The sequence below is a fragment of the Penicillium hordei genome (genome assembly GCF_028827395.1).
Source record: "Penicillium hordei strain IBT 12815 chromosome Unknown utg000005l_segment0_segment0, whole genome shotgun sequence".
Taxonomy (NCBI): domain Eukaryota; kingdom Fungi; phylum Ascomycota; class Eurotiomycetes; order Eurotiales; family Aspergillaceae; genus Penicillium; species Penicillium hordei.
This window is the reverse complement of record NW_026623146.1, coordinates 1,172,208-1,196,825: the sequence shown is the minus strand read 5'-3', so window position 1 is coordinate 1,196,825 and position 24,618 is coordinate 1,172,208. Positions and strand designations below refer to the sequence as shown.

The window sequence follows — 24,618 nt, the reverse complement described above, 5'->3', positions numbered from 1 at the left end:
TCTACCTAAGTAGTTACACTACGACTCACATTGTTCATTCTTCTTCGACCGATTATGCCTTAGTGCAAAACCATGCTTGAAAAATGCAACATATAGGCCCGCATAATGATTTATAGAGCAGAGTATTTGCAATATGGTTTATATTTCTTGGTAACAAGTTGAACTTGGTTTCGAAAACACTAGCTCTCTGTATACTTGGTGTTCCCCTACTATTGTAGTTAAACTTCAACCAGGACCTCGCCGTTTTGTATGATAGGAGTGTTATTCTTTGGATTTTTCTACTGTACTGCGGTCAACTAGAACAATCTGACAACCCACTGTCAAGCTTGAATATAGACCAAGTTGGCATCTACATCAGCTTTGGATTAGCTCTAGATGTTTTCTACTAGTATGATTGCGTATTGTATAAGCCTTGGTTTTATGGTAGAACATACCACAGATGGATCAAATCATCTACTGCAACTATGCATGTACAATTTAGGCAACTGTGGGCCTCCATTGACAGGAATGGTAATTATTCGATTGTGGAAAGAACCACCCAGGCCTATGCCCAAACTCGGTCGACACCGCCATCCTCCAACATCAATCCCTCAACACCCTTCCTCGCCTCGGCACGTCGAATGCGCTTTATAAGTACCAAAAGGCGGTTAACTCTATCCATTAATTTTTTATCGCTTGCTTGAGGCCTCTTGGAACGCACACCAGCAGCTGAGAATTCACCTGTCCTCAAAGACAAGCTCAAGAAATTTTCGAAGATTCCAAGTAATCCTTTATGGCTTTTGGGAGGACGGTTCCATTTACGTTGTCCTAAATGTTAACCTTGGCTTCATCCCTGTCTACGTCAAGTCTTCCGGCCCGCGAAAACGCAAAAACACAGCTGTCAAAGGAAAAATCCGAACGAGTCGTACGAGCCGAAGCCCTCGTTCATGGATTTGCCAAGGAATATCTCTTCTATTTCTCCCTTCTCATGCGCGGCGTCCGCTTGATTTAATTGCTATTGTCCGTCTGTTACGCTCTCGCATTCATACACACAACACACATACCCACGAGGAATCCGTCGCTGTGGAAATCTCGAACTAGAGGTGCAGATCGCCACCTCGAGACTCGTCGTCGTCATCTACAATTTCACCCTCAACGAGGCAGCGTCATGCGAGTGTCCAAAGTCGCGGTTGCCGCCTTAGCCGCAACGTCGTAAGGTGATCCCCTCTGATGCTCCTGAGTAGACCCATGGACCTGATTTTGCTGGCTTCAAGTCCTCTCTCTTTCAATTCTCAATTATTCCAATTACGTCCACTACGATGTTACACCTATCAGATGTGAGAAGTCAGTCAATCCAGCTCACGTAGAGCGCTGGAGGCCTCTCTTTCAGAAGGATCACAACGTCTGATCCATTTTCTGCCTCCACATTCTCCGTGAGCTAGAGGATATACACACATCAATCGTTACAATTACCATTCCGTGAGGTCTCTGTTACTTCACTACCTCGAGACATGTTCCACATCTGCAATGACTCTCATATTTGGCTATTGCAAGCTGTGATTAAATGGTGAGTCCTATGACTGGCACTCCCTACATTATTGTCGATATTCATAAGAGACCGCAAATGGGGAAAGGATAATGTCCTGTTTATTCCGAATGCTCCAAATCAGATGTAACTAGCAGCTGCCTATATTTTGTGGTTGAACGAGTTGACTCTGGTGGCTTGCACTTTGCACTTTGTTCTTTGTTGTTCTAATTATCCAAATCCGGAAGTGGTCAGATTCCGTTACAGGAGTCGCGAGCTAGCTCGGGGTTTTTCAAATGACAATAAGAATAGATTACCTTTTACTTGGACTGGCAGTGTTTGTCAACGTTCGTGGATCATATATTAGAAGTACGTACGTTTATTCGCTTTTGGCGACTGACAGCTACTCGTTCCCTCATCTTATTCTTACTCTTATCCTTAAAGTCAGGGATCTCATTTCCTTAAATCCGAGTGTAGTCTTAGACTGCACAATACGTGCTAACCCATTGCTAGCAAAACTAGTACACGCACATGACTCTCAACTATGCTCTTTTCTAATTGGTGTCGTTTTCGGACATTTATGCAGTCAGCCGCATTTTCGACTTCGTGTGGTAAAAAAAAAAATTTTTTACCACGCGAAGTCATTTTCTATTTACATATGTACGGAGTTTAGTTCTCATAACCTGTACTCTATACGTCTCGGCTATAGGGATCGGTTTTTATCTAACGCCGACTCCGATGGCGATCCACTCGGCTGATCGATCTCAACCAATTTAAGACTTCGGCTTCGCCATTTCGATAAGGCAATTCCGAAAATACGAGATCCGACCTCTTCACTCCAATTTAAAACATATATATATTATGTATCATGCTCTACCATTCTGACAAATAAATAATATAAAAAAAGCATACTTCCGCGATCGGCAAACATTTTATTAGCTTGGGCGGAAGGGACCTTAACTCCATTTCTTTCTAGAAAACTCTTCTTCCTTTCTATTTCCCCCAACACATTACGATGAGCGAGCGACAGCAACCAGATGGGTCGAGCAGTAATACTGAGATCAATTACCCCCACGAAGAAAAACGCCGCGATACCCCCGAACAGGAAGCTGAGGCAGATCAACCCAACGATGCGGAGAATGCGACAGGAAAGTCAACAGAGGGTGCGCCTCCAGACCACGCGCCCTCACAGGCAGCCAAGATGGGCAAGAATAAGATCATCGTCGTGATGACAGCGCTATGTGTAAGAAACCCTCCGAAGTGCGGGGAAAGCGTTCGGGGAGTACAGCAAAGCTAATTGTCGCATTTCAGTTGGCTTTATTCTTGGCGGCTTTGGATATGGTATGTGCTCGTTTATTCACTCCTTATTTCGGCTTTTTACTAACGTTGATCTCTCGCAGACGATTATTTCCACCGCCCTCCCTACTATCGCCGCGCAGTTTGGTGCCTCCGAGAGCGGTTTCTCATGGATCGCATCGTCATATTTGCTGGCGAATGCCGCCTGCATTCCCCTGTGGGGCAAGATTAGTGATATCTGGGGAAGAAAATCTATCATTGTCTTGGCAAATGTTGTCTTTCTGGTTGGCAGTCTGATCTGTGCTTTGGCGCATGACATGGCCACAATTATCGCAGGTCGAGCGGTTCAGGGTATTGGTGGCGGTGGTATCATCATCCTGGCTAATATTAGTGTATCGGATCTCTTCAGTTTGAGGTATGGTGACTTCTTGATCTGGGATGGAATGGGGCTAATTTCTATACAGAGATCGTCCGATGTACTATGGTCTTTTCGGTGCAACTTGGGCCGTCGCAGGCGCTCTTGGTCCTGTTATTGGAGGGGCTTTCACCACAGATGTGTCTTGGCGCTGGTGTTTCTATCTCAACCTTCCCGTTGGAGGTGTCTCACTTGTTATCCTTGTTCTCTTCCTTCACATTGAATCGCCCAAGACTCCATTCTGGGCTGGTCTGCGCTGCATTGATTGGACCGGAACATTCTTGATCATCGGCGGAACCCTGATGTTCCTCTTCGGACTGGAGTTCGGAGGTGTCAACTATCCTTGGGCCTCGCCTACTGTCATCTGCCTCATTGTCTTCGGCGTGTTCACTTGGGCTCTGGCAATGTTCCTGGAATGGAAAGTTGCCAGATTCCCGATCATTCCCCCGCGGTTGTTCAACGAGTGGTATAACGTTCTCATCCTACTCGTTTGTTTCTGCCACGGGTTCACCTTCATCGCCGCTGCTTACTATCTGCCACTATACTTCCAAACAGTCCTTCAGTCAAGTCCAATCATGAGTGGTGTATATGTCTTGCCTCTGGTGCTATCTCTTGCAGTCGGCTCCATCACCACGGGTGTCGTCATGAAGAAGACTGGACGCTTCCGCGAACTGATTATCGGCGGTATGTCCTTGATGGCCCTTGGGTTTGGTCTGTTCATCGACCTCAAGGCCTACGCATCATGGCCCCGTATCATCATCTACCAGATAATCGCTGGTGTCGGTATTGGTCCCAACTTCCAGGCACCTTTGGTCGCTTTCCAAGCCAACATCCGTCCCGCCGATATGGCCACGGCAACAGCCACTTTCGGCTTCGTCCGTCAACTTTCCACCTCGATGTCCGTGGTTCTGGGCACCGTTATTTACCAAAATATGATGAGTCAACAATCAGCCAAGCTTATCGCCTCCCTGGGCGCTGAAACTGCTGCGGCTGTTATGGCTTCCTTTGGCGGCTCCTCCAAGTCCCTCATCAAAAGCCTTACTCCCTCCCAACGCGAGGTCATCTTTGGCGCCTACACACATGCCCTGAACCGCATGTGGATCTTTTACACTGCCATGGCTTGTCTCGGCTTTGTTCTCGCTTTGTTTATCCGCCGTCGTGAGCTGACTCGCAATCACACTATCCAGAAGACCGGCCTTGCTGAGCAAGAGCGTGCCCGTCAGGAGCTTATCGACTCTCGGCACAAGGATAACTCGAAGCCTGAAATCGAGGCCTAATTTCTCCCCCCCACTCTGGATACCCCCTTATTACTTTCTCCCCTCCATGTTCCTTAGCATATATTCTTAAAAGTTAATACATATTTTTCAATCGGTTCTTTGTCATTGCAGCCTCAAACGCCTCTCACTTGGGTTATGTTGGGGTTATCCTTTATTGCTATTTTCATACGAGTTATGATGCATACTGAGCCTTTATGTACAATAAATAAATATAATTGCACACGGATGCATAGAATTCTATGCCAAGTTTGATCCCTGGATACCTTCTTTATCAGGTTCCTTGTCACCGGACTCAACCGTATAAGTACATGTGGATATCTCAGAAGTTTTGACTCTAAGAAAACAACCTTAGAACACTTCTTATATTATTTTATATTAGCCTTGAGCATCCAGCAGCCTTCCTATAGCTTGCTTTACACCTAGTATATGATTCGGACAACCCTAAACTTATAGCACTGCTATATGATACTAGGTTGAGCTATACTCGAGTTGGTGGTGACCACATCTCCATGTCTCTCTTTTCCAGTGGTCGAGATCCTTCCTAGAACCAAATCACTGCGGCTCTTGGGATAGGCAAACTTGAAGACATACCGTGTGGAAGTATTGGACTTCGTATCCAGACCCAAGGAAAGTAAAACCTTTATAAACTGTTAACTAAATCATAAAATAAGTAAGCTATTCAACAAGTCCTTACCCCTGATCCCACAGCAAACTGATTTACACCTCCAGGTCTGATACCTTGTTTGTGCCTCAGGTCTATAGAATCATGTCCTTATATAAGAACGATCTCTCCTCCTCCTCCTCCTCCTCCTCCTCCTCCTTATCTACCTCTGGGCACGGCCTATCTCAAACCATGAGGCTTCTCCCATTTTACTTCACTATTATACCCCCAACCTACTTGAAACTCGATGCTGGTCATTTCTGGTCATCAGCCGGCAGATTTCTCTTGAGCCTCTACCCCTGTCTTTCTTTCCCTCACTTCACTTTCACTTTTCTTTCATAGTCACCTAGTCTCTTTTCTCACTTCTCTTCCATTCTTCTCTCGCTTCTCGCTCGTACATTTCATCAAAGTATACCCATCGTACGTCCTGCAAGAACTTTCTCTTTAACCTTTTGCTTGAACTGACAATAACTTGACAACCACAGTTCAAGTATATGCCATCCCTACTCCACCGTCCATGCTCTGTATACAGGAAATGATGGAAGACTTTCCGTTCATACTAGCCCTCATCCACGGGTGCTTGTTACTGCCACCTTCCAAACGCTAACCGTGAAATATGGTCTGGCATTTATCTCGTGAACATGGTGGAGCAACACCAAACTTCATGCGATATGTGTTATCAATGAGGGCACAGTTACCCTTACCCTCACGATATACGTGGGGTCGAGTATCTCCGTGACAACACGCGGGAGCAAGCCTAGGTGGAAATTCCAGAGCATCAGCTCCATGGTGTGGATGTACGATCTCGTGATTCCGAGGAATCCTTTGATGTTGCGAAGAAATGCAATGAATGATTCAGTCCTTGGACAACGAATCAACGGGTATGTCCCGGCAATTCGAGGAATCACTGCTTGCGAAGGATCGGGTCGTTGTCGAGTGCCGCTAGTGACGGCGCAAGTTCCAAGACCTGGAAGACCACTCATCTGAAAGACCTACAGCGGTAAGCTCAGGAAAATCCCATTGGCGGGATAAAAGCCCTATTTGGACCTCACCAGGACCTCCATGTCCCTCAGCAGTACTGGAAGGAGGCCATGTTTGCTGACAATGAACCGATCGAAGCTCATTCGGATGCTTCGCCTAGCACTCTTCAAGTCTAGGCTGTGCCTCCTTTTCGACTTCTTGGCCAACCACTTCCAGCGGTCCATCACCTCTCTTATGCATAATTTCGACGACTCCCTGAGCAATGTGGACGGCAAATCCGGGACTAGGAAGAAGACCCATATAATCCTGCCACTCTCTGCGACCATGGTACGGAGTCCCAAGGACACTGGAATCCAGGATCCAACTAGATCCAACTATACGGGCTGCTCCTTCACCCTCATTAGAGCCCTGGCAAGAAATACGAAGTTGGGGAGGGGGGACGTGGTCGACCGGCAAAAGGATCGCTGCCACCATGCAGGTGGCAATTGTCAATGCAGTGTGGGAGTCGAAAGACCTCCTCAGCAAAAATGGAACTGCAATGAATGAGCTGAAGAAGTTGTATGAGAAAGCGATATCTGAGAAGCGGCATCGAACATGGTCAATTTTCTGAGTGGCTGGGTCGTTCTCTCCATGGTGACACCACCTCCCTTGGCGAAGATCACGAGCCGATCCACATTCGATCGAAGGGAATCACCGGCAACTTTTGCAAGCTAGGATATCAGCAAGCCGTGTTAAGCTTCCCCCAAGCGCATCTTGCAGTTAGTTATGTAGAGCCCTAGTGTGTTGCCCTTGATGTTGCTATTTCTGAACGCTGTTTCTGATTCTTCGCTGATTCTCGCCGCATTTGGGGTATTTCAATACCCTCTAGCCTGTTCTCCACCATTTCTTTGCGTCCTCATTTTATTATCGGATCCGCGAAATACTCCACTTCTATTTTTGTGGACAATTTGACAGATCGTGAGGAGCCTCCATTTGAAGAGATACAGGCAATCCCATATATTAAGGAGTGGGTCGAACTTAGGTCTATCAGGACCCACATGAATCGCTCTCCCCACCAATTCTACCTCTGTACTTAGAATTCTGTATTGAATGCCCCCTTTTTCTTGCTTTTTTTTTTTTTTTTTTCTTTCGCTATAGTTCTTGTTGAGATCACATAGCTTTCTTCTCTAGTTAACAACTCTCAGCTCTGAATGTTAGCTCACGTTTTATTATGCACTTCGACGGGACCCTTTCTGTAGGTCCTTCCTGACAGTTCTGCTTGTGCTTCTACGTTTGCATTGCAGGAGGCTTGGGGATATGAGTTTGTCATGCACATGTGACTCACTAATTTACTATGAGTATTACAAAATAAGGGGCCTAGATCTGAAGGAGAAAGATCCATGGCAAATACTCGCATTAGTATGATCAGATGACTGATAGGGTTGTCAACACCAAACGCAAAATGCAAAACAAGAAATAAGGTCGCAGGGACCGATAGTCTGAAACGGTTGTCCTATAATGAAGCCGGCGTATTGTCCTACCGGATGGACACGTCAAGGGTGAATTGGGCAAAATTACCAGGTCAATTCGGCCGTCACCCGGGAGTTCGAATGATCGGCAATGCAATAGAACCCCTCAGTTGGTGAAGATTGGATAGGTTCCTCGAAGACATCGCTGTCACGGAAGATCAGGATGGAATGAGGAGTAGCATGAAACACAATAGCTCATGGAATCATCGGGATTGGATATATGATGCAAGGCGAAGGTCCGAGGTTTTAATTTCAGCTTACGTGTTCATGTGAACCCCAGTGTATTCCAAGGCCCAGGCTGTGTTCATTCGGCATCCCCCGAGAACGTCCCATGGATGCCTGAGAGACCTAGTCCATTTGGGGAAAGGCCAGAAATCGTGAGGTCCAGCCTCCATCCATTACTCCACTTTACATCGGTCTTCTCTCTATGTTCCCCCATGACAGGTTACGTCATCCTGCTACAGTTTCCGGCTTGGATGTAGCCTTAGAACCTATTAGAAAGGATTGAGCTTCGACGACACTGCCCGGTTGAACGTTCCTCTCTCTCATTGGAGGGGGCCGGTGCCATCAGTTCGCCCGGCCGAAGATTGTGGCTTGTAATAAGGTGCAGCAGAGCCACGATTCCATGCACTCAGGCATTGATTCTTCACCGTACATCACATATCCAACATTGAATTCCAAGCATATAAATCCTTTATCTCCTTCCTATAAATCCAAAATCGCCACTTGAACCCTGTTGATTACTTAGCTTCCACAACTCTTACTTGTCCAACATTTCTGTCACTGTTCTCTTACTACGATGGCATGGTCTTCATACAACGTCCCCCCAAACGCTTCCAGCGCGCCTGGTCAAAATCAGGGTGCTAGGGATGCTTATCCCCCCTATGGGTCTGCTGCTCATCAGTACCCTCCCTCTCTGGCGACAGAACCGTCGATGTTCCCTGAGAACCATCTTCCGTATAATACTCCCATGCAGCATCCCTCCGCGCCAGTCCACCCCAAGTACAACATGCCTTTTATCCTGACCCATACCGACTTTGATTCTCCCAATCACAATACGGTACACAATCCCTCGATCGAGAACAATAGATCTGGGGAGCTCTCTCCCATGAGCTATCTCAGCTCTGGACTCAGTACTGCATGCACCACACCATCGGGATCGAGATCATCCACTCCCGCCATGCAAGAGATACCCCAATCAGGTCTTGGTGGTCATGAAATGCAGACCACCTATCGTGCTGCCCGAACACTCAGACCGGGACACGAGTAAGCCAACCGTATAGTGCCCAGCTAGCATATCATCACCATGCTAACATCACCCTTGTCATTCTAGCGAACTTCACGGGACGTACCAATGCAACTGGAAAGACTGCAAATATCGCGGCCTGTTCTCCCGCAAAGGGGTTCTCATGCGTCATATAGAAACGCAGCATGTCTCGCCTCACTCATTTGAATGTCCTGTGTGTGGCAAGTTGTTCTCTCGACGGGACAATTTGACTGAACACTTGGGAAGAGTTCATTCGCGGCGATTCTGATGAAAAGCTTGAGTTTGCATTGGGTCTGGAGTCACTGGGAGAATCTTATCTTTGTATTGAGTTTGGATTATACTAGATTAGCGCTTAGTGTTGATATTCAATGATACCCGGAGTTTTGGTGCTTGGTTTTTGGAGTGATTATAGTTTGATTGAGAGCAATAAATAATGGAAGATTGGGTGGAAAGTGGGATAATATTACATTATTATTATCATTATAGGAGTAATAATAGGACCGTCGATTGTCAGCTCATGCAGCTAAACTCCGCCCCATGCGTTTGCATGCATATACGAGGGCACCAATGTGGTTCGCCCGCAAATGCACTCCCCGTCACATGGAAGCACACTCGGCGCTTAAGCCAATGTTTGAGGCTCTTTTTTACAATTTCGATATCCCGGGGTAAATTAGAGATCGTATGTAAGTCAACAGCGTCCTACAAAGTCCCCGGAACCCCAACTTGACGATAGAAAGTCTCGGAAGGATCATTAACCTCTCGTCATGCTATCCATGAGTATAACCAAGTTAGAGTTTCTGGAATAGATATGCAGTAATAATATTCTAATATTCTAATATTCTTATATTTTTCCAACCGCCCCCGGCGCAGGCCCTAATTCATGCAATGTAACCCTGAAACGAGGATCCCTGTCACATCCATATTCAACAATCTCACAAACATAGTTCACATAATGAGGCTTTTTTGAATAAATCTTGAATTTGTAATTATCAGAGTCTAACTGCATGATAAAAAAGCACAAGGATAAAACGAAACGGGCGTTAAAAGTGTTAAAAAGGGGGGGTGGGAGGAAGAGGGATATGGAAAGAAATGCATCTAGCCGTGAGAATATGTCGGTCTTCTCTCGTATATCCCCCGTCAGCCTTGTGACTCCGCGTGGTTAATGATTAATGATCTGCATCTTGCAGACGTGACGTGGCAGTCAAACAGAAAAAGTTCGTCGCAATGGATAACACTGGATATCAACCGATTCCTACGCCCAGGTCCATGGAATTGGAATTGGTGCATGCATGTTCCAGTTTTACTAATTTTATAATCCCATAGTCAAATGTACTATATACTGTATACAGTATTGGAGCAAGTAATAACCCATGATGGGTGATCAAGATCTATTATACATGCCAGTCACTCTTAACCCTCGTTATCAATTGTCTTTAGTGTCAATGCTTTGTCGATATGATTGGCTCGCGGCCTGCAGGATTATCACATTTCATATTATCCTCCTGCCGCTTTGGGGGGCCACTTCTTCGAGCCCGAAACCGAGAAATCAAGAATACAAATGATGGGTTCCCTGCAGCCAAGGACCTTTGGAGACCGGGGTATCATGCTCAGCTCGCTAAAAGAGCCACAAATAATGATTCCGTTGTGATTGGAATCGCCCTTGTCCATATGTAGTAATGTCAGACATGGGCTTAATGCACAGAACGAAACCCCTGCTTCTAGAACGTAAACCGAGTTTTCGAGAACAATTCTGGGTGTTATTCCAAGTTTGATCCCGCCCGTTCTTCCTTTTTTTTTTTTTTTTTTTCTCTGTGTCCATCTCTATCAGTGATGTGCAGTCCCTCCAAGTGAGGCTTTTAGTGAAGTTGACCTGCCGCTTTTAGTGAGATTGGCCGGCCCTGTACCCAGAATCACGTTGACTCGAATTTATAAATACTCGGCTGTCCTTCATCGGCTCAAAGAGATATTATTCCATCTAACTGCCCACTAGCATTCGTGTAGCTTGTCTCCACCTTCTTAACGCTCACACTCTCCATCCAGGTCGGCGATTATACCATGATGGCGTGGCCAACACGCAACCACAACTCAACTATCTCGGAGGCCGCGTTTCAATGGCCCGATGCCGAATTGGAGAATTGGAGAACCGAACGTCTCAAACAGCCCGAGACTCTTTTCATGTCCCCGTCGCCTGATCCATCCACCACTGCAAGAACACCTACTACTCGACCTCTTTCATACAACTATCAGTTCCAGCTCCCCTCCACACAATTCCCCTCCACGCCGGTTGCAATTGGGGCAATGCTGTCCCCCACTCCTTCGTCGTCATACCTAGACCCAAGCACCATTAAGCGGTCCATCAACAATCACAGCCCAAGATCCGTTCCAATCCAAGCAACCCACACCGTCCCCTCCCCAGCAAGCCTCTACGACGCTAGATGTCCCAGTCCCTGGGATGATCTCCCAGTCTCGACTCCCATAATAAAAGAGACAGTTCAGCTGAATGAGGCGAACAATGGACATAGCCAGGGCAAAATGCCATGTCGTTCTCGTCAACGTGGAGGCAAAAGAAAGTGCGTATTTTCTTCTTTTCCTCTTAAGAAAATGTAACCTTCATACACACATGCTGAACACACCTCACCTCGTCTAGGGAGAGTGATAATTACGGAACCTTCAAATGCGAATGGAAGAGCTGTCAGTATGACCGTCTATTCTCACGCAAAGGAGTGCTTATGCGGCACATCCAGACTCAGCATATCAATCCGCGCGCTTTCAAGTGTCCCTGGTGTGACCATGCTTCAAGTCGACGGGAGAATTTGAAAGCGCATAGACAATCAATTCACAAGGAAACTTTGTAAGATTTCATGATGGAATGTATGTTTTTGATGTTTGGTGTTTAGGATATCTTGTTTTGCTTTTGTATACTCGGAAATATATACTTCGGCTAGGGTGGAGTTCGGCTCGGATTTTATGTTATATATTTGTATCTTTTTTTTTTTTCGTTATATATTTTATGAGGAAATTGAAGATAGAGAAAACATGTGGGAGCTAGAATTGGAGTAACACAGAACATAGAATATCAAAAAAGAGTGCCCTCTATTTCCAAGTTTAGGTGGTGGTTGATATGGGGGAGGGGGGATCCACATCACACAACCTGGGGAATCAGGCCGAATCAGGCAGCAAAGGGTCTATGGGTGCTAGAGCTATACGTAGCTAGTTTAGAAAATGATACGGCCGAGGTCTATTTATCTTGCTGTTGCCATGGGGAGTATAATTTAGGTTCGCAAAACAAGCATGCCATGGTAGATTGGAGCCAAAGCAAGGAAATGCAATTTTCTTCTAGAACAAAAGACGGAAGACGGACGCACGAAGAAGCGGATCGATTGACCGGTCTGTTGAAATTTGAAATGGTATGGAATTTGGTGCGTTTAAGCGTCAGATACACAATGGGAGAAGTGACGCTGCGCGACCAGACACATCATGCTCGCCAATTGTAAGAACAAGGAGAAATATCGAGACGAAGCTCGTTCCCAGTATCTTGGGGTCGACACAGCTATGAAAGTGTAAAATTTTTTGATTCGTAGGGCTTTGTTGGCCCTGCCTTCTCCCACGAACAAAACGTTATCAACCCGCCAACTCCATCACCTCAAATCAACATCGGCTCGTTCCGTCGACTTTTCCTTGCCTGACCGACCGTCTGTGCGAAGAAGGGAATCGCCCACTGAAAACAACACAAAGAAGCCGTTTAGATGTTGGAGGGGTAGAGCATAACGCGGACGGTAGCGCCGAGGGACTTGGGGGGGAGGTTGTTGCGGAACTTGGCGCGCACAACACCGGAGTTGCCTGGAACGAGTCAGATCAGACGTAATTCGACTTCGAGGAGTTTCCAGACACAGAGGGCCATTTGGAGATGGTCTTGAGACTGGTTGTTAGATTCACGTACCGTGCGGCCGGGTGACCTTGCCCCAGATCACCCGAATGTTGGAGCCGCGGACCTCACGCTTAGCACGGTAAACGAAAGCGACCTTCTTGCCGAGGTAGAACTTGGCGGACTTGGTGTCATCAACACCCTCGATCTTGACCAAGCTGTATAACCATATATCAGATTCCATTTCATCGAGTATTCAATTTCATGTGCGCAGGGTGTAGATACCTGGTGTTGGGAGTCAGGGCGTGCTTGGAGCGCTGGAAGCTCAGGTGACGTCCCCTGTAAAAAGAAAACCGTATTAATGCTCTGTCCATATCGTGTGTTTTTTCGATTTGAGTGGCGATGTCTTGTGTCCCCCAAATCGGTTCTCCATGTCGAATTCGTGTATCCTTAAATGCGACGATGAAAGTGCGGTGGTTAACTTACTTGACGTAGACTAGAAAAGAAGAAAATAGTTAGCACATGTCTTTTGATTCAGTGTGCGACCACACAAGGTGCCTGCTCGAGACGCGGGTTTGCGATTTCGAGACCGCCAAAACGACGATCGATAAGACGTTCGAGGGATTCACTCACGGCGGTGTCCTTGTTCCGAAGGCATTGTGTCGGCGTTTCTCTGGGGAGCGGGCAAGGAAAGAAAGTCGAAGGAATGACCCGCAAGATCAAAAGTCGTTCCCGTTTGTCGTGGTTGTCGTCGCTTCGATAGAGTCAGGCGCACAATCAATTTGGGCAGCCGTGTGTTGGTTTTCGCCCTAGCCCAAACGGGATCTTAGCGAGCCACAGTCCACGTGACACATCAGGGCTAAGCGAGATCCCGTGATAGACACACCGCCCTATGTCTTACATCAGCGATTAGATAGGCAGAATTTGAGATGAGATAAGGCTTTTATCAGGATTCTTATTTCTCCGATCCGAGTCCTCGAGTTCATTTACCGATCATTTACCGCCCTACTTTTTTTTTCTTCTGCCACTCGGGCTACTGTAGTCCGACCGGCAAGTCCAAGCCTGCCAGCCTGCAGCTATCCAGCTGACAAACCTAAGCCATGACGACAGGGGTTCCCACCTTGAAGTTCAAAGGTTTCATTCAAAGAAAAAAGTAATATACAGAGGCTAAAGTTGGCAGCTCGAGATAGTGAATTGTTTTCGTCAGTCTTAGCCAGCTTGACAACAGAAGAACAATCAATATCCTTCAAAGGAGAGCAGTGACATGATCCGGGTAGTCTTCGGGTAGATTGTATACTTCAGACCGAGACCACTGATTGGGAAATCTAGAAGTTCCTGTATCCTGCTCCACATCCTGGCTGACGGATCATTGATTGCCTCTGGGACCGGTTATGTACAATATACAAAGTAATGTATTGATTGAAACTTGGGTCAACTTTCAAGCGGACTCGTACGAGAGACCTCAGGAATCAGACTAGGGTTAGAGTATAGTATACGCAGTATAGCCCTCAAGTAGTACTCAACGGTTAAATATGTATGCTCCGGATTCGGACCCTCTAATCGTAGATCGGGTTAATACCAGTCTCAAACCGGACTTAAGAAAGTGGTCTCTCGCGGGAAAATAGAATCCGTCTGGGACAAAATGACAAATGGTGCCGATCCATCCCCACGATTTGGGTCACCGGTCGAAGTTCTTATCGAGTTGCGTGCTCAAGGTCTGTACGTTGTATTGTACCTGTTCTTGCCGTTTTGGTACTTTAATTTGATACACTCAGAGGATTTTAGGTGGACACACTGCAACCTTCCCCTCGATGGGATGGCTTATTATCCTAATGCAGCTCCGCTTTACATACATGTGCATACTATACAGGCTGACCGCAAATCTGTTCATAAAATATAGCTGCCACAACTCCGTATACAACATACAACATTGAATATTGTTCCGGACACGTATCACTCCACAGTTGAATTCAGCCTGTTGGTGCAGTGTGATCCGCACCTATAAGTGAACTGCATCCCTTATCAGATGACCTCCCCCTATTTTCTTCTCTCTGGAAGCAAGCTGTTATTGAAACAAGAATAAGCCACATACTCACATCGGACTCCTTGATAATTGCCCCGATGTATTTTGTATCACCCCGAGCCCCGACCCAAATCTCAGTTGTAAGCAGTGCTGATAGATAGCCCTGGCTCCGCGGGGCATTGATAATCAAAACGGGTAAGATCCCGTAGGATCTTAGGTAGAGCCAAAGTTAAAGGTCGATAACAATGAGCAGGAAGACTCTCCAGAACTTGATATAAGAAAGTTGACTGGAATTTGCCACGAGGCTAGGAGTATGTAGGTCCTAAGTCCGGCATTAAATAGTAACAAAGAGAAACAAAATATGTTGTATAGTCTTATGTATAAGTACGAAAATAATATATAAAAAAAAAAGAATTTATCAAAAACACCCAAAAGGTGATAAATACCTGAAGTCATAAAATACAATACCCAGAAGCCCCACCAGCCGAAGCTGTGAACTTCCGTTAAGAAGTACTCCGCCGGGTCCTGTTGGAGTTTCTCAACATTCTTCTTCTTCTTTTTCCCTTTTTCCAAACTTCCTCAACTCTTCTTCATCTTCATTTTGTGTATTAAGCGGTTGGTGCAAGATGTCTAGTGTGATCAACCAGACCGATGACCGTCAGGGTGCTGGGTGAGTTTCCCCTCCTGCGTCTCTGACATCACTCCCACCCCCCCCGGTTGCGGAAGCACACCCGCTGTCTCCAGCTCAATTCAACCTCACCTTATCCCCAAAATTGTACTATTTTGGAGTTATTGCCTTCATTCCGATAATACTCAATCCCTTCCTTGAACGCTTCCGCAGGCCATCTCTGCTCGGAGAGCTCCCCCACTCAACCCCTCAATTGCCGCGTCAAATGCAAAAATCTTACTCAGTCAATTAAACCAAACACTAACAATGGATATCGCATTTAGCACTATCGAACTCAAAGATGATACTATCATCGTGGTACTAGGCGCATCTGGTGACCTGGCGAAGAAGAAGACCGTTCGTGCCCCTCTTGGATATGATGACTCTTTAACGTACTAACCAATTTATAGTTCCCTGCACTCTTTGGCCTTGTATGTGCTAATTCCACTAACTACTCTAGTTCTTCCCACTGATAATTTTGCTATAGTTCCGCAACAAATTCCTTCCCAAGGACATTCGGATCGTCGGATATGCACGGACAAAGATGGACACCGACGAATACCTCAAGCGCGTTCGCTCGTACATCAAGGTCCCCACAAAGGAGATTGAAGATCAATTAGATCAGTTCTGCAAGATGTGCACCTACGTTTCCGGCCAATATGATCAAGATGATTCGTTCATCAACCTGAACAAGCACCTCGAGGAGATCGAGAACAACCGCCAATCGAAGGAGCAGAACCGCGTGTTCTACATGGCACTGCCTCCCAGTGTCTTCACCACTGTGTCCGAGCAGCTGAAGCGCAACTGCTACCCCAAGAGCGGTCTCGCTCGCATTATTGTGAGTTTCTCTGGACAGCCTGGCCCAATAATGAATCTCATATTGATACACCTATTCTTTTTAATAGGTCGAGAAGCCCTTCGGTAAGGATCTTCAGAGCTCCCGCGACCTCCAGAAGGCTTTGGAGCCCAACTGGAAGGAGGATGAGATCTTCCGTATCGATCACTACCTCGGTAAGGAGATGGTCAAGAACATCCTAATTCTGCGATTCGGCAACGAGTTCTTCAACGCCACATGGAACCGCCGCCACATCGATAACATTCAGGTATGTGAAAAAGCGATCCTGTTTCGGAATTCAGGTCCTAATATCCGCTGCAGATTACATTCAAGGAGCCTTTCGGCACTGAGGGCCGTGGTGGCTACTTCGATGAGTTCGGTATTATCCGTGACGTTATGCAGAACCGTAAGTATATTCAACCGCACTGACTAGACGTAGCAAAAAAAGGCTAACAATTCTATAGACCTTCTGCAGGTTCTCACATTGCTCGCCATGGAGCGCCCCATTTCCTTCTCTTCTGAGGATATCCGTGACGAGAAGGTCCGTGTTCTCCGCGCTATGGATGCTATTGAGCCCAAGAATGTCATCATTGGCCAGTACGGCCGCTCCCTCGACGGCAGCAAGCCAGGTTACCTGGAGGACGATACTGTGCCCAAGGAGTCGCGTTGCCCGACTTTCTGCGCCATGGTTGCATACATTAAGAACGAGCGTTGGGACGGCGTTCCCTTCATCCTCAAGGCCGGAAAGGCCCTGAATGAGCAGAAGACCGAGGTTCGCATCCAGTTCAAGGATGTCACTTCCGGTATCTTCAAGGACATTCCCCGTAACGAGCTTGTCATCCGTGTTCAGCCGAACGAGTCCGTCTACATCAAAATGAACTCCAAGCTGCCCGGTCTCTCCATGCAGACGGTGGTTACCGAGCTGGACTTGACCTACCGCCGCCGCTTCTCCGACCTCAAGATCCCCGAGGCTTACGAGTCCCTGATCTTGGATGCCTTCAAGGGCGACCACTCCAACTTCGTCCGTGACGACGAGTTGGATGCCAGCTGGCGCATCTTCACTCCCCTCCTGCACTACTTGGATGATAACAAGGAGATCATCCCCATGGAGTACCCCTACGGTGAGTTTACCCCGCTTTTTCCATTCTCCAACCATAACATATAGCTAATTTATATCTAGGCTCCCGTGGACCCGCCGTCCTTGATGACTTCACTGCTTCATACGGCTACAAGTTCAGCGATGCCGCTGGCTACCAGTGGCCCGTCACTACCTCGGCCCCTAACCGGCTGTAGGTTTTCGGAGTATAGCTGTTTACGATGATTATGGGAAGCGGATTCGGGATACAAAGGAATTAAAATCTCTATTTTCTGACTCTGGTTGATTGGCCGGCAGGCAGGAGTCGCGTCATACTGTGATACTTAGGTTTTCGAGACCAATTCAAAATTAGGATTGGATGCGACGCACGCAATGAAAGATATTTACGCCCTTATTTTGTTTATTTTTTTTTGGTGGATATTGTCCCTCTAGACATGAGAGTAAAATAATCAGCTGTCATCCACCTAGTTGCTATGGTAATATGTACGGAGTAAAAAAAAAAAAAAAGCCCCTCGAGCAAAGGTACTTCCCTAATCAGGTAAGTCCCGAATCAGAGCCCCTATACGAAGTTTGCGAGTGCACGTACTCGTACATCATGTCCCGTGTCTCCTTTGTACAAACCCCCTGTGTTTCTATAATTGGCTCAGGGCCCTTGATTACGTTATCACACGTGGCCAATCACCAAAGGTCCACCATGATGCTGACATAAGGCTGAGGTCGCTGGCTGCAAACAAACATGGAAGTACGAAATACTAGAAACCTAATGCATTTAGAGTGGGAAACTAGATCCCGTACACAGACGAATAAAAGCCCCAGCATAGCTGACCCTGACATGCGAAAAGCCGGGATCGGCACAAGGGTTCCAGGGCTGGCGGGTATCTCGTAAATTAAATGAATCGATAAGGTCGGGGGCCCGCATAGAGGCGCTCAGGCCAACGCGGATTTTCTCTCCTTCTTCAACTGTGACAAAGGGTCTCGTTTCTCTTATAATTCCCATAGACGATTTTCGACAACTGCATAGGCATCCATCGATACCTCCGGCGCAACCCAGCCACCCTCCTCCCAATCCGCGCCGTCAACAAACGACGAATTTCGGACGTACCGTACACCGTTTCGGCCCCCCGCGAGCTCCGCCGACAGCACTAAAAGAGCACGCGACTCAATTCCCCGAAGGATTAGACACCTTCCGGCCCCTTTCCCAATCCCCCGGAACGCATCCCCGACCTTCCTAGATCACATACTTTGTTACTTCGATTCTGAATTGCGCCTCTCTTCTCAACGGGTGTTTTCGACTTTCGACTTGATTCGGTCACTGGCTAGGCCACTAGCCACCTTCGAGTTTTGGGTTTGGTTCATGAGCGCGAGTGCGGGAAACTGAGTGTATGATAGCACGTGGATAATTAGGATGCCGCAGGCTGCGAGGTGGGCGGGGACGCCCTCCATCAAGGGCCGGAATGAGTCCACCAGGATGGCGCTTTTGACGTTTAGTTTGGTGGGATTGCAGTGCGTATTGCCCCTTCTGTTTTGTTTTGTCGGATATAGCGGGTTAGATACTGCGCGACATTGTCTCGCCTGTGCTGTTTTTTGAGGCCATGGATGGTTGGGTTGTGTCTGTGGCTGACTTTGTGTTTTCCTTGGGAATAGGTTCACGTGGGGTACTGAGATGACCTGTAAGACCTATCCACATTCCAAATAGTCTCCATTGGGGCTGATTTAGGATATGATCGCTGACGTGGTTTTCTTGTTAGATTGTACACCTTACCTTCTTCAACTCGGTTTGACGAAGTCTAAGACTTCGTTGGTGTGGATTGCTGGCCCATTGTCTGGGTTGATTATCCAGCCTCTTATTGGAGTTATTGCCGATCGATCACGATCGAAATGGGGTCGACGTAGACCTTTCATGGTCTTTGGATCGCTTGTTGTCGCTTTTTGTCTGCTTGTCTTGGGGTGGACAAGAGAGATTGTTGGTTTATTTGTTAAAGATCCGGAAAAGGTACATATCCTTACTGGAACACTCTGCTTCCTAGGTCTATGGATATGCGAAAGCTAACATTGATTTTCTGCAGGCCAAAAATGGCACAATTGCCCTGGCTGTAGTGAGTATCTATGCAGTGGATTTTTCCATCAACGTTGGTAAGTGGCAGACTTATCCGCAACTTAATTGAAGATGGCTTACAATGTCTTAGTGCAAGCGTGCTGTCGCGGTCTGATTGTGGATACGCTACCGATTCCATCGCAACAAGCTGGATCCGCATGGGGTATGGCCCTTCCCCATATGTCTCAGCCTAAAACGCCACTGACCTTTTTTTGTACAACATAGCCGGGAGAATGTCCGCCATTGGCCAGCTCTTTGCTTATGTGGTTGGTGCTATCGATACCGTTAGCATTTTTGGTACTTTCCTTGGAGATACGCAGTTCAAGCAGATGACAGTGATTGCTGCTTTGTCATTGATGGTGGCAGTGGCAATCACCTCATACTCGGTAAAAGAGCGAGTTTTGATATCGGCAAGGTAGGTTGAACTTGAACCGAAACTTCTTGCCATCAACTAATATTTTGTGATAACAGGGATGATGGAAGTGCTGGTGCTATCCAGGTCCTCTCTCAGCTGTTCAAAACTACTTTCGAATTGCCACCTCGTATCCAAGCAATTTGCTGGGCCCAATTTTGGGCTTGGATTGGTATGGGAAATTCCACACCCAGCGAGAGATCAACAACGCTAACATTAATTAGGCTGGTTCCCCTTCCTCTTCTACAGCACAACCTGGGTTGGCGAAACCTACTTCCGTTACGAAGTACCAAAAGACGATATGGCCAAAGCGACAGACATGCTTGGTGAAGTCGGCCGTGTGGGCAGTCTTTCATTAACAGTCTTCTCATCTATCACAGTCCTCAGCTCTGTACTCCTACCCTTTTGTATCATGCAGCCCGATGCCAAGCGGACGCGATTCACCGCACGACCTCCACCAAAGGTAGCAGCAGTTCTCAAAGCCATCACCGCAATCCGACCCGACCTCCAAACGGCCTGGCTGATCTCCCACATCATGTTCGCCGCCACAATGATCTTCGCCCCTCTAGCACACTCCCGCGCCTTCGCAACCTTCCTAGTCGCAGTATGCGGTATTCCCTGGGCAATCAGCGGCTGGGCTCCATTCGCCTTCATGGGCGTGGAAATCAACAAACTAACAATGGGCGGCTATTCCCCCGCAATACCATCCTCCCGATCCGGCGTGACGATGATCACCTCAGCCAGTCTGCGCAACAACGCCGCCGACACCGAGCTAGATGTCCTCCGACTGAACCACCACGATTCCACCGATAGTGACACCGACGAGGAGGACCACGCATCCAATATCCCGTCAACCGGTGAACTAGCCGGAATCTACCTGGGCGTGCTGAATGTGTACACGACCCTACCCCAATTCGTCGGAACCTTCATCAGCTGGATTGTCTTCAGTATCCTCGAACCAAGCGCAGAGCCTACATCTGATAACAATTCAGAGTCGTGGATGAACTTGGACAAGGATAGATATAACGCCATCTCCATCTGTCTCTTCATCGGCGCAATAAGTGCGCTTGTGGCCGCTGAGGCTACCCGTCGACTGCGGTATATACTATGAGCACAGGCAGTGCAGAGCGGGAGCTGTGGAAGCTGCAAAATTACGATCCATTGCGATGAATAGTTATTGATTTTTGCTCGATACCCGGTGTATATTGCATGCGAGCCTTGTCCTGACTAAGGTTGGGACTTTGTGTTTGTGGACACACTGATAGAGAGAGTCTACATGTACAGTGAGCTGGGCCCTTCATCTGTCTCCATAAAAGGAGTTTTTTTGTCATTTTTTTCTTTTTGGTTTGGCATGCACATACATAATACATAATATCTACATATATTAACTTACGGCGGATCTTCTTGGCCCTTCTGCTTTGTTCTCTCACGACCGTTAGGTCCAGAGGTTAGTGAAATTACTTGTAGTATGGGCTTCAGCCCCTTGCGACGATATGCTGAATTTGTGTTTTGACGCGGCATCGCCTTTATAAAACAATAGGCGTGCGCGCATTACAACCCAGCCACGAATTTCTTGGCGGGAATCTGCGTTTTGGGTTTGTCTACGCTCCAGCACCCATGGCCCCACCCAACTCCTACCGTTCACGTAGTTACTTTGTGTTTACTACGTTTATAAGAAGAGTACCACCATGCGCTGTCATTGGAAGGTTTAGCGTATGCATGTTGTAAATGGGCAGATTACCTGAGGATATTCCTTCCAGGTCGCGTTTTAACCCGCAGGCGTTCTACAGCGTTCTATGTAGATACTTTCATGATGAGGTGTGACGAATATGGTATCAAGATTAGATCAATATCTCGACTCCGTCCACGGATACTCCGTTATGTACATGGTGTTTGACAGGTACCACGTGTAGTATTTTATATGTTAAATAAAAGTCCAAATGTGGCGTTTCCCCTCCGATCCCTCTGCGCCACCACATAACCCGATTTTAACACGTTGCCGAGTATCACAATAATATGTGTCTCGGAGTCTGCGGCGATGTTAACTGATACTCTAGAGCGTATGTGCTGGTTTAATGTGCTCTCCGTATTGGAACCTGGACCTGGATTTGCTGAGCCTTAAGCTACACCCAATCAGGCTAGGCCACAACGCCAACAATACTTTACAAACTACGGAGTAAAACCAGCAATGTTGATTTGATAATTTAGGTCTAAACCGTCTCTTATATGAACACTGGGGCACAGAGTGCAGGTCATCTTCTCACTACTATAAATAAATTTCGTTAGAATATCACAAATTTGTTAAGGTAGATAGAAGTTCCCGGGTTTCCTACATGAGCAGTCACTAGCTGTGTTCAAGCTGGTGTCGGTAACCCGGTACTATTTAAAGAAAAAAAACCCGAAGAATAATATAAATAAAAGGAACAATTGAGAAAGATAAGTTTCAAAAAGACGCAAAGGGAAGATAACCCGGGGAAACAAGGCTGCCAATCGGAGAAGAGAGAAGTCGGTGTAAGAGATCGGGGATCCTGTAAAGTCGGGGGTACTTCACTCTAATCTTCGCTATATACATGTAAGCAGTCAATAAACCCAAATAGTCAAGTAAATACTAAATACTACATACTAAATAGGTAGAAGGCGTAAAAAGGGAATTAGGGTGTCCTATCTCCTTACTTGGCTTTGCAAGTGTAAAGCAAAGCTGTTAGGCCTCTAGAAAGATTTGACCTGTTCCTTGAATCTTTTCCCCTCACGTGTAAGGCAGCTTGGAACGCAGGAAACAGGGGTCATCCGTTGATCTCACCTTGGGCATCCATCAAACCATGTCGGTGAGTCCCATTGCACGGCCTCATTTTGAGAAGTGGATTAGCCAAACATATTGGTGAGCTAGCCAAATTGTGAATTGATTCTTCGGAGGCTCATATCGGGGCTCATCTCAGCCTAACTCCACTGGACATAGTATCTCCTATTTAAAGGACCCATCTCACTTCTAGTTCCTGCGTCTCAAATACACTTGCATAGTATTTTTCCCCCCTACTCATTATGGCGTACACCCCAGATTTTGAAGAACACTTGAGGCTATGCCAACTGCTTCATGAGAGTAGTGAGCAGCCCAAGTATTACCCTGGAAATTTTGCCATGCAACCGCCTGCCTTTGCGGTCGGACATCCCCCTGTACTATCTACGAATTGGGCTCTTTACAGTCCTTCTATGAACCATGCAGCCGCATCTAATGAACCCAAGGATTGGCCACATTACAAACCTTGGATGAGCGATGCAGCCGCATTTATTGGGCCCAAGGATTGGCCTGTTTACAATCCTTCTATGATCCATGCAGCCGCATCTAATGAACCCAAGGATTGGCCTGTTTACAGTCCTTCTATGATCCATGCATCCGCATCTATTGGATCCAAGGATGGGCTTCTTTACAGCCCTTCTATGAGCCATGCAGCCGCATCTCTTGACCCAAACTGGACTATGCATGCCACCACAGGTAACCCCGTAGTGGATAACTCATATCAGAGCAGCATACGGTCTTCCTCGACCATGCAGTATAGAGCCACCGGGAGAACTGAGGACCACCTCAGCCCTGGTCAAACCACAGTCCGGATGCAGTCCTCGATGCCGAGTCTCTCCCCTCAAGAGACGACAACTCCACCAAACGAGCACAACATGCAGTTTGCCTCGACCATGCGGTACAGAACCACCGAGGTGGGAACCGAAGACAATCTCAGTCCCGGTCGCACGTCAAGCCATACCCAGTCCTCGGCATCGAGTCCCTCCACCCCAGAGACAACAACTCGACCAAACGAGAACAACTTTGAAGTTGTTGACGTGGAAGCAATTTCTGCTCATGGTGACCTCCACCAACAAGAGTGAGTCATGTTCCCATGTTCCCACTTCATCGTTAACAGTCTTCCTGTTCTCCCAGTGAATCGGATGGCCACACATGTGGTTGGATGGGCTGTACACGCCACGGGACGTTTAGCAGCCCTGCATCATTGATGCGCCACATCAAAGTACAGCATGTCACACATCGTTCCGTCAAGTGTCCGGAATGTGATCAGGCCTTTGGCCGTGTGGATAACATGAAAGAGCACCGGGGAAGACGTCATAGGGTTTTTGGCTGAGATTGATGCTAGCGATACTTGCGATACTGGGGTTTGGGTTTTCGGTCATGAAGATATGGAAGCTGGTGATTCCTTCTTCTTCTTCTTCTTCTTCTTCTTCTTCTTCTTCCTTTTTTTTTTGTGGGTATAGAATGGGATATAATAGGGATATAATGGGAAACGACGGAATAATCTGGGGATTTGAAATGGAATTTTAGCGAATGAATCATTTACACCACAGTTTGCAGGTCGTTGTTGAGTGTGAGGTCAAATCAAACCATCCAAGATATGGTATATGGTAGCCCCACCAGTCCCGTTCCCGATATCTAAAGTATCAACCCCGATCTCTCGATCATCCATCCGTACTGAGAACATGAAAAGATGTATGAATGCCCTAAAAGAGGGGTAAGGGGTATAAAAAAAGAGATTCCGCACGTGATGTGACTAGCGTGTATTGATGTACACAGTCTGTACTTTATAAACATAACGTATTTTAACTTCGGCTCATATGTTATTGGGTTTCAAGGGCAAATAGAAGTCATGTGACCTTTTAGCAGATGCGCATGCTATCTATTAATCTGGTTTCCAGCTCGGGGATACTCAAAATTAG

General features: G+C 47.0%; 8 protein-coding genes across 8 annotated transcripts; 6 read left to right on the top strand and 2 right to left on the bottom strand.

Annotated features, from left to right (window-relative positions):
• Positions 1-2,519: 2,519 nt before the first annotated feature.
• On the top strand, positions 2,520-4,492 carry N7537_009405 (MDR family MFS transporter; the record flags this gene model as incomplete). The annotated part of the gene is made up of 4 exons (XM_056900459.1): positions 2,520-2,747; positions 2,816-2,845; positions 2,905-3,215; positions 3,265-4,492. The coding sequence occupies 4 exons, from the start codon at positions 2,520-2,522 to the stop codon at positions 4,490-4,492; spliced, it is 1,797 nt and encodes a 598-aa protein (XP_056749127.1).
• Positions 4,493-6,290: 1,798 nt separating this feature from the next.
• On the bottom strand, positions 6,291-6,608 carry N7537_009404 (uncharacterized protein; the record flags this gene model as incomplete). The annotated part of the gene is made up of 1 exon (XM_056900458.1): positions 6,291-6,608. One exon carries the CDS (start codon positions 6,606-6,608, stop codon positions 6,291-6,293), a length of 318 nt encoding a protein of 105 aa, XP_056749126.1.
• A 1,833-nt stretch (positions 6,609-8,441) lies between these two features.
• Positions 8,442-8,912, top strand: N7537_009403 (uncharacterized protein; the record flags this gene model as incomplete). Its single annotated transcript, XM_056900457.1, has 1 exon — positions 8,442-8,912. The coding sequence occupies one exon, from the start codon at positions 8,442-8,444 to the stop codon at positions 8,910-8,912; it is 471 nt and encodes a 156-aa protein (XP_056749125.1).
• A 2,055-nt stretch (positions 8,913-10,967) lies between these two features.
• Positions 10,968-11,516, top strand: N7537_009402 (uncharacterized protein; the record flags this gene model as incomplete). Its single annotated transcript, XM_056900456.1, has 1 exon — positions 10,968-11,516. One exon carries the CDS (start codon positions 10,968-10,970, stop codon positions 11,514-11,516), a length of 549 nt encoding a protein of 182 aa, XP_056749124.1.
• A 1,135-nt stretch (positions 11,517-12,651) lies between these two features.
• On the bottom strand, positions 12,652-13,432 carry N7537_009401 (60S ribosomal protein eL33; the record flags this gene model as incomplete). Its single annotated transcript, XM_056900455.1, has 5 exons — positions 12,652-12,749; positions 12,850-12,992; positions 13,060-13,113; positions 13,261-13,270; positions 13,408-13,432. The coding sequence occupies 5 exons, from the start codon at positions 13,430-13,432 to the stop codon at positions 12,652-12,654; spliced, it is 330 nt and encodes a 109-aa protein (XP_056749123.1).
• Positions 13,433-15,423: 1,991 nt separating this feature from the next.
• N7537_009400 (glucose-6-phosphate dehydrogenase) lies at positions 15,424-17,592 on the top strand (the record flags this gene model as incomplete). The annotated part of the gene is made up of 8 exons (XM_056900454.1): positions 15,424-15,467; positions 15,749-15,821; positions 15,875-15,895; positions 15,952-16,302; positions 16,370-16,567; positions 16,621-16,705; positions 16,764-17,420; positions 17,480-17,592. The coding sequence occupies 8 exons, from the start codon at positions 15,424-15,426 to the stop codon at positions 17,590-17,592; spliced, it is 1,542 nt and encodes a 513-aa protein (XP_056749122.1).
• Positions 17,593-18,761: 1,169 nt separating this feature from the next.
• N7537_009399 (putative sucrose transporter) lies at positions 18,762-21,013 on the top strand (the record flags this gene model as incomplete). Its single annotated transcript, XM_056900453.1, has 8 exons — positions 18,762-18,898; positions 19,040-19,065; positions 19,144-19,388; positions 19,462-19,528; positions 19,582-19,653; positions 19,716-19,905; positions 19,962-20,074; positions 20,127-21,013. Exons 1-8 carry the CDS (start codon positions 18,801-18,803, stop codon positions 21,011-21,013), a joined length of 1,698 nt encoding a protein of 565 aa, XP_056749121.1. The 5' UTR covers positions 18,762-18,800.
• A 1,928-nt stretch (positions 21,014-22,941) lies between these two features.
• N7537_009398 (uncharacterized protein) lies at positions 22,942-23,778 on the top strand (the record flags this gene model as incomplete). Its single annotated transcript, XM_056900452.1, has 1 exon — positions 22,942-23,778. One exon carries the CDS (start codon positions 22,942-22,944, stop codon positions 23,776-23,778), a length of 837 nt encoding a protein of 278 aa, XP_056749120.1.
• Positions 23,779-24,618: the final 840 nt, after the last annotated feature.